The sequence below is a fragment of the Humulus lupulus genome, chromosome 8 (genome assembly GCF_963169125.1).
Source record: "Humulus lupulus chromosome 8, drHumLupu1.1, whole genome shotgun sequence".
In the NCBI taxonomy this organism is placed as follows: Eukaryota; Viridiplantae; Streptophyta; class Magnoliopsida; order Rosales; family Cannabaceae; genus Humulus; species Humulus lupulus.
Genome location: NC_084800.1, coordinates 111,815,528 through 111,824,592, shown reverse-complemented (window position 1 = coordinate 111,824,592; position 9,065 = coordinate 111,815,528). Strand labels below are relative to the sequence as shown.

The following is a 9,065-nucleotide window of genomic DNA, read 5'->3' as shown; positions in this document are numbered from 1 at the left end:
CCAAGTGACTATAAAACATATTCATATATATAACATCATAACATATCATATCATATAAATATATCATAACACATATATCTAACCTATTTTCCTTACCAAAAACCGGGATATTGGAAACAAGAACGGGATTGGAACACTCCTAAAACCAACAGTAAAAACCATGAGTTTCTAAGGAAATAGAGATGAAAAAAAGATCTAAACCATCAAGATAGAAACTTACCGAAGAACCTTAAGTTTCAAGAAATTAAACACCTAACCAAATTCCATAATAATGAGTTAGGATATGAAAGAAATAAAAGAACTGTGATGGATTAAATCTGAGGATAAGAATACCTTGAATGGACTAGAACTTCGATCTACACCTCAATACTGAAATGCCACGCTATCTTACTTCCCAAGTGTTTAGAAAATCTTAGATTGGAAAAGCTTTTAACCCAAAACCTAAGTGTTTTTTCTCTAGAGTACTCTTAATAGCTTGGAGGCTCTAAAGAATGCCTGAATGATGAGTGAAATGGCTGAGTACTAGGTCCCATTTATAGAGTTCAAGGAGTGAAACTAACCCCTTTTAAAATGAATAATAATTGAAAATATTTGAATTTTCATTTCAACAGATGCCCATAACTTAGTCAAAAACGTTCAAGAGAAAGTCCAAGTGGTTGGGGGTTGTTTCTAATTTAAATCCACAAAGATTCAAAAATGGCTCCAGGAGCCGATATATCGCCTACCCTAGGCGATATATCGCCCCTACCTATGTCACGTGCTTTCGTCGACGTGTTTTCTGTATCTCCCGTAGGCGATATACACTACAAGAAAAAACAGTATTCATAACACTTAAAAACTGCTAACCGGGAGTATTGATAACGCTTCTGAAAATGCTAACATAGCCCCTGTTATTAAAAGTCCTGTCTTTTCTATAACAGTATTCGAATGTTATGTTCGGTGTTATCTTAAACTATTCAATAACACATTTTTAGTTGCTATAATATTCAAATAATAACATTTAGTTAGAGTATTTGATTATAAATTTGGAGTTTAATCTTATACTTTATGCATAACACTTTTCCACTGTTACATTTGATTATTTTGATAGCATTTTTAGTTTGTTATATTATATAAATCATAACGATTTGTTATGCTTATAATATATTTCTAACTCATAACATATTAAAAGTCTAGTAATAAAATTTTGTTACTTTAGTGTGGATAATATATTTTAAATTTTATTTTGATAAGTATACTTATAAGGTTTTTTTTTAATTAAAAGATTTTCATTATTGTATTTTGATAAAAAAAAATCAAAATTAATCATAAAATGTAATTCTCAATAGACTGATAAACCACAAGTATTACATTAAACAATAACTAATTCAAACCATGAATATGTCTACTTCATGAGATCTTAGTTCTAACTTAAATTTGAAAGCATAACATAATAAAGTTTTATAATCTTGAACATCTTTTACTTTCAAAATGAAAAACAGAAACATTACAAGATACACAAAAAAATCATGCATGAAACATGCTCCATCCTTCAATTCATCATCCAACCAAGTACTTGTTGCTGAAGTTGTTTATTGCCATCTGAAGCTCTCTAAATTGAAATCTCCTCAGGTTTCCAAGGCAAACCTCCTCATGATGTTGCTCTGAAATTTTTTAAAGCCTACAACTGTTAATCTCTTCTTATTGTCAAACAATTTAACTCTGCAATGAAACATATATGAAAAGCAAAAAGCAATGAAACCCAACACTACTTAAGTAAGTAATGTTAGATTAAACAAAAATATGTACAGTATAAACCATAATAAAGCAGCTTTGCAAGATATGAAACATATATGAAATAGTCATGTTCATTAGTGTAAAACTAAACCCAAATTCTCTTATGAACTAGTCAGTAATGAGGTCAAAATTAGTAAAGAAGGTGAAAATCGCTTTAGGAGTTCAAATGGCTAAATCGCTTAAGGATTTAAAATGGCTAAGAGCTTAAGGAGATATTCTAATTCTTAACTGCCCTTACATTTTCATGGCCAATATGGCATAGGAGTTCAATATCTTCCCCAATTTAGTTGAAGCAACTGCTTATGAGCAAATAAAAAGAAAAGGCCAGTTAAGCAGTGGCTGGACATGGTTTACATTGTATCAGTTAAATTGAATAATTACATATGATCAACACTTAAATCTCATCAATAATGAATACATTCATATATACCCAATAATAGAAAATAACAAGAAATCAAATGCACAAAGTAAGATCTTGAGATCATTTCAATCTATCTAATCCCCGTCTTCATATATTTCAATGATAAGAAAAAAAATTACAACTTTATACCCAACTTGTTTCCTTCTAATTTATCATTCAGAAATGATTATTTCCCTGTCTTTTATTTCTATTTTGATGGAGTTTTCCTTCTTTACTTGTATTTTTCTTAAGTAATAATACAGGTAGTTTTGTTTCAAAAAAAAAACAAATTATGTTGCACCAATTTGTAAACAATATATTCTGGAGATCATCTGAAACTCAATAAAAAAAAGGTATATGACATAGTATTTTTTTAGCAAATAACCATTTCAATGTCAGAAAAATCTAGGCTGCCCAGTGTTAGGCTTCTGAAATTCTCCTCACACCAATGCTCCACATACATCACAGAAGTGAAGTAGGAGCCAAGAATCTATACACACATGTTAATGAAATTAACACATGCCTACAGCCAAACAAGGTCAAAAGGCCACTAGAAGTACAGGAAGCATTGTGCCAGATCCATATATATGTAGTATTGAAAAAGAAAGATTCACTAATAATATTACAGAATGTGTTTTTATTAATTGTTGTACATAGTGTTACTCACTATTATAAATATGCCTTAGTTTCTTGATCTTGTGCTAGTTACCTGTTGGTGTCTGTAGCCCTTGTTCTGACCCCAACTTTAAAGCCAACTTTAAAGCTAGATATAAGCCACAGAGAGGCCTTTAGTGCTGCTGCAAAGAATGTGAGACACCATTCAGGATTCCTTAATTATAATATACTTAATAAGCTAGCTATAACAAATAAAAACACTTATTGACACTATAATAAATAAGAGTTCAAGAAAATGTTTTGCAACTGTTAATGAGACAAGAAAACAACAACAGAACAAAAACCTGAACACCAGGATGTGTCTCATGCATGAACTCAAACAATTTGTTCACAACAGTTTTTAGGAACTTCCAGTGAGCTCTTAGAAACCTCGGGTACTGTCCAACAACATACCTGCAGAAAGAGAGGAGGATTATGTACAAGATTTCAAAAAAGTACTGGTTGTATACCTCCAACCAAGTTTCTCATAGTTCTCAAATTTACTCAATTAAAATCAAGTGGCTAAAATTCATGGTTTCTACAAATGACCAAAGAATCTGGATGGAATGAGGTGTTATGGCCTGGCAGGCTATATCTATGTGCATTCCACCTCAACTCAAGATAGATAATCAATCATTCAATCATGAATACTTACATAATGTTACTTGCGATGATAGCTTTGTTATCCTTCCCTTTCGTGATTTCGCATAAATTCAGCAAGTCACGAATGACCATAACCAAAAATCTGTTCTCCTGCCAAAGCAAACCAACATAAAAAATATGAAGGGCAAACATTGACCTCTAGAACATGAATGTTTCTTATGCATTTGATGATGCAAACACATTATCAAGAAACAGGTATAACATTTTAATAAATAAATAAATAATTTTAAAAAAAAAAAACCCATTCAAACCCACATATTTTCCCAAATGAGAGGGGCATGTAATAGTGATCTCTAGGTTCTACATCAAGATCCCTAACACCACATGACAGATGCATGGACATTGCCCTCACAAACTCATAACAATATGTGGTGTAACTAACATTTACAAGGAAATAAAGTACAAGCTTACACTGACACATGTGACTATCTTTGATCAGAATAAACATTTTTTTGTAGTCAAAACAGAAATGCCAAGTAAACTATTATCACAACTAGGGAGGTGGGACATAGACAATATCTCGAGAAGTAAATGATGAGTTTATAGTTGAATCAGAAAGTATAAGCAGTGACCACAAATAGAAAATGAGTAGAAATAACATTTATAAGGTAAGTTAAAAATGTACCTGTTCTTCCATCATCGAACCAGATATAGACCCTATTGCCCAACATAATGTGTTTAAGTTGTTCCAATTCCAATCCTCGCCACTTAATTGTTTGCTTAGCTTCTTTAGCATATGCATCATACAAGAAGAATAGACAGCATAAGATAGAATTTATAATGAAAATAATATATAACACAATCAAATGACACATTTTCTCTGCAAGTGTCTGACAAGATAGAAACAAGGTGTTCCATTATAATTATACATGCAGAAAATAATTTCAATTGAATGGCCAATAAAAGAAATTCCCCACTCATATTTTTCCTCAAACTATTCACTATCAGCAGCCCCCAAGCTGTAGCCACATGACTTGAAAGAAATTTCCACTCAAAATAGGTCACATCATAACAGAAATATTATTAGACATAAATATAAATAAAAACTATAGCTAACACAAGCTTGTACTAACTTTGGTACAAATAGAAAACATGAAAAATATTTCAATACATTTAGTACTTTATTTTCCATAAATCCATACCAGCTTTTCCGTGTCCTCATGATCAAGATGTGACAAATGTATCAAAGTCTCCCTCATGATCTGCAACAATAATAGACCATAGAAATTTGGTTAAGGAAAGTTGCCATAATAAATAAGAGTTCAAGCAATTTTATACCTTAATTCCCTTTATTACATCCTCAAGAGTAATAACCTGTAACAGAGACAAAAAAAATAAGTCTAGATTAATAAAAAAAAATGTTTTGCAACTGTTAATGAGAACACAAAACAGTAGCACCACCAAATTGCATTATTTAACTTTTTTATTTCTGTATTAGTAATTTATTTCCCTTTTGTAGAATAAATAAAAGAGATCATGTTGGACTTCACATTAATCAATATCTGAAACCAAAGTTAAAAATAATCACCTCAATTAAAGTAAGTCCAAATGGCTCAATGAAGGCTGGATTTATGAAAACACCCTACCAAAACAAAGATACTCAAATCAGGTTGAAAAACATACCTCCTAGATAAAAGAAGTGATAGATTTCAGGGACACGCGCACACATATGATATGTACCTTTGTTTTTGCTGCTAGACGATAGATTTCAGGGACATCAGATTGCTTATGACATTTAGGATATGCAACTTGACCATATAGATCATATTTGTCAATCAACTTAAGAATTGAAAGAAGCACAGAGCTATTTGTGCTAGGCATTTCGTCAATATTGTCACGGTTTCCCATTATTAGCGTCTGTATCAATAGGAAAACAAAAAGTGAGATTGCTAGGAATTCATGTAAAACTATTGTATTTAAAGAAGAAGTTATGTAACAGGAAACAAAAATTCTAAAAATTACGCACGATATAGATAACAGGAAACCATTAAACCAGTAGCTTGTATGCCATTACACAAGTTCAAATTATAAGAATAAATAAAAGTGAGATCAAGAAAAAGCTCAATATGGAATATAATAATATTTTCTAGTTATAAATTAAAATAGATAAGCTGGTAAAACTATATAAAAAAAAAAGTTCAAATGGTAAATTAGTCATTGAACACTAACCGATGCCCCGGCCAAAAATGTTGTTGGATTTCTTACTCCAAGGGAAAATCGTTCAACTGCAGACCATATAAATGAACAACCATGTTACAATATCCATAATATGGATTAGTTTTTATCAAACAATGTCAAGGATGAAAAGAATTGAGATCTCACCAAAACCAATGAGATTGCCATATTTTTGAACAACACGAGTTATGCTCAAACCTTTCTCTTTTCCAATCCCTAACTGCAGTCACCATCAAGATTAGAATACATTATTAATGTAATAGAAGTTGAAACCAACCAGAACTAACCTTTGAACAAACATCATCAGATGCCCCAGACTGCTTGAAAAGCTTTCCAAAATAAAATGGTATCAAGTCACTAATGCACACTCCCCTAATAACTATACAGTGTCAGATTGATTTTTCAATATAAGAATATCACCTAAAATGGTAATGGATAAAGAGCTGCAAGTGAAAAGCTTCATCAAACATTTTTAATAAAAATAACTAATTGAATTAGGAAGCTAACTAGTACACCCAAAAAATTGTCAATGTTATGTATCCAGCATTCCTAGAAAAGGACTCAGCAAGAGACTTCCATGACCCATCCAAAGTTAGCATCCTCGCTATAGATATGCCAACCTAAATCATTTACTATAAATAAGAATTCAGGCATACAATGAAACCATGAAACACACAAATTTTACTAAAAGGAGCAAGAAAATTTCTTGAGCTTGTGAAACAGAAGTACCAGAACAGAAGACAGACCCAGATATTTAAAGCTTCTTCACTGATGAAAAGACCACAAGCAGCAGCCAAAAGTAAATCCACCTATAATGAGATTAAAGTGAGATTAACCCCATATTTCAAAAGTGCAAGACTTAGTGAGGTGGCAGGTTTCTATTGCTTCTGTGTTGTGCCCAGTCTGTGAGCAGGTGGACGAATCGCATCAGCACCTTTTCTTTGATTGCTGGTTTTCCCAGCAAGTTTGGGCTCTGCTCAAAGGGTGGCTGAGTTCTGGTATTTGGCCTCTTCAGTATGTTGGCTGGAAAGAGTGGTTAGATAGGAAGCCTAAGAGTTTTCTGCACAGCTTTTCTATTGCTGTTTTGGCTGTTGCGGTTTATGGTGTGTGGTTTAATAGGAACTCTTGCATTTTTTCTGTCTGTTCCTATACTCCTTTGTATATAGTGAGGTTGATTAAGCAGGCTGTGAAGTATAGATTGAATGGTAGGCTGAGTCAAAAAGTCCTAAGGCTGAATTGTTCTCTAGCTGCTGTTATTAAATGTCTATAATATGTTAGCCTTTTGAGTTCGTTTTGAACTGGTTGTATTTGTTTGTTTTGGTGCAATATATTCCTTTTTTCATCAAAAAAAAAAAACTTGACACATGATTTTTAACAACTTCAATTAGTGCATGAACAAATCAATATATGGGAATGAGCATACATAAGATGCAAAAATAATTATATAAATATGACTCATTGAGATTCATCCATACTTATTAAGATATATAGTAGGGATTTTGATTCCAAACAAGAACAAACAGTGACTATTTAAGAAAAATGCTCAACCTGAAGCTAAGAACACACATGTATGCATATATAAATCATCCAACTAATCCCCAACAACCCATAAATCATTTACTTGTATTAAAGTTGTTTGTTGAAGTAAGAACTAAATAAATTGATAAGATAAGTATATTTGTTCAAGTAAAATTGAAATAACCCCAAAAAAATCAAACACCAACTCTAATGAATGAAAGCCAAGGAAGAAAGAGCTTACCCCACAGCTCAACAACATTTTCCAATTTCTAAAAACAAAATCTGAAATAGAATTGAATAGAGAGAAGTTAGGGCAAGAGATTGAAATAAAATAGAAAGATTCAGATTTTACCCAAAATTGCAGAAGAAAAAAAAGATGAGAGACTTGGATTTCTAAGAGAAAAATCTAAAATGACAGAGAGTAATCTATATTCATAATTCTACTTTGGTTAGGAGTGCCCAGCAAGAGTAATAGTTGCACACTTAATTGCTACATTGTACCTAAAGAGATGAAATGATCAAAGAAAAATTATGCCAGGCATAAAGAGTATAAGCAAGGGAAAATGATTTCACATCACAATAAGATTAAAACAAGAGGAATTATGTATATGTATAAGACAATGTACAGACATGGGTTTCACAAGTCTATTAAAAGTAGGGATAAGTATATTGTTGGTTTAATAACAAACATAGAAAGCTAGATCAAGGTGATATGTACAGAGAAGATTCACTTCATCATGGTGAGCTCTATTAATAAATCAAGTTCAAACAAACACTCAATTGAAATTTGTAATGTGTCTTGACAAAAATTGATTGGCTCGGACAATATTCAATATTCAAATTTATTACTTACATAAACTATATTCAATTGTATAAAATTCCCGGTCATGACGACATATATATTTATTTTATTCATCATTTATAATTTGTATGTTCATCCCAAATCATAAATCTACCATGTTCATTACCAATCCTACAGTGGACTATGGTATTTTTAGCCATTTTCTTTGTTTTTTCTGTTCTGCATCACAAAGAAATCTATGGCTCATGGCATAGAATTTTACCTGCTCAGTAATCTAAAAGAAAGAAATGCTACTATATATATGTATATGTGTTGTATGCACATAGGTTTTGTTATTTCTCTAGCTTTGAATATAATATAAAAAAAATGAAATCAGATTATAAATCACCCTAGAAGTTCACCCTATATTTATATATTGATTATATGAAATTTGTATAAAAAAAAAACTCACCTCACAAAGATGTTCTTGCTTCCAGCAGGGGAGAATCATTATGTGAGGCAGAGATAGACGAGACAACCAGAAAAATGACCTCCGTTGTGTCCTCCGAAAGCTCTCACCGACGTCGTGTGCTCCAGAGACTTGCGTGAGGCAGAGAATGATGAGACGAAACCAGAAATTAGTGAGTGAGTGGTTGTGTCGACGAGAGTGAGTGAAGGAGAATAACGTGGTTGTGTAGACGAAAAAAAAAAGAGAAAGAAAGAGAAGCTGAGAAGCAAAGAGAAGCAAGAAAGAGAAGCTGAGAAGCAAAGAAAGAGACTAGGAAACCAGAAAGAAAGAGAAGCAAAGAGAGGCAAAGAGACGAAAGAAAGAAAGAAAGAGAGGAAAAGAGACGACACTAGAAATTAGGGATTCAATGGAGGCTTAGGGGTTCGGAGGCTGAGACTAGTTTACTGTGTGCTTCCGTGTCTCTTATTTTCATTTGGCGCCTAGTTATATATTTCATATGGCGCCAAATGAAATTTCACATATGGGGCCATGTTTTTTTTAATTTCTTATTAATAACACTTTTAAATATGTGTTATTTTTTAATGTAATATATACTAAAAATTGTTGTAGTGATATCGGCCCCTATAGCT

At 32.2% G+C, this 9,065-nt stretch overlaps 2 protein-coding genes across 2 annotated transcripts; both read right to left on the bottom strand.

The window, feature by feature from the left end:
- Positions 1-1,566: 1,566 nt before the first annotated feature.
- LOC133794011 (protein EXPORTIN 1A-like) lies at positions 1,567-4,250 on the bottom strand. The gene is made up of 4 exons (XM_062231201.1): positions 4,119-4,250; positions 3,486-3,583; positions 3,136-3,244; positions 1,567-1,701 (listed from the first exon to the last, which is right to left on the bottom strand). Exons 1-4 carry the CDS (start codon positions 4,236-4,238, stop codon positions 1,696-1,698), a joined length of 333 nt encoding a protein of 110 aa, XP_062087185.1. The 5' UTR covers positions 4,239-4,250; the 3' UTR covers positions 1,567-1,695.
- A 444-nt stretch (positions 4,251-4,694) lies between these two features.
- On the bottom strand, positions 4,695-5,344 carry LOC133794010 (probable sucrose-phosphate synthase). The gene is made up of 3 exons (XM_062231200.1): positions 5,174-5,344; positions 5,022-5,075; positions 4,695-4,807 (listed from the first exon to the last, which is right to left on the bottom strand). Exons 1-3 carry the CDS (start codon positions 5,339-5,341, stop codon positions 4,766-4,768), a joined length of 264 nt encoding a protein of 87 aa, XP_062087184.1. The 5' UTR covers positions 5,342-5,344; the 3' UTR covers positions 4,695-4,765.
- Between the last annotated feature and the right edge of the window lie 3,721 nt (positions 5,345-9,065).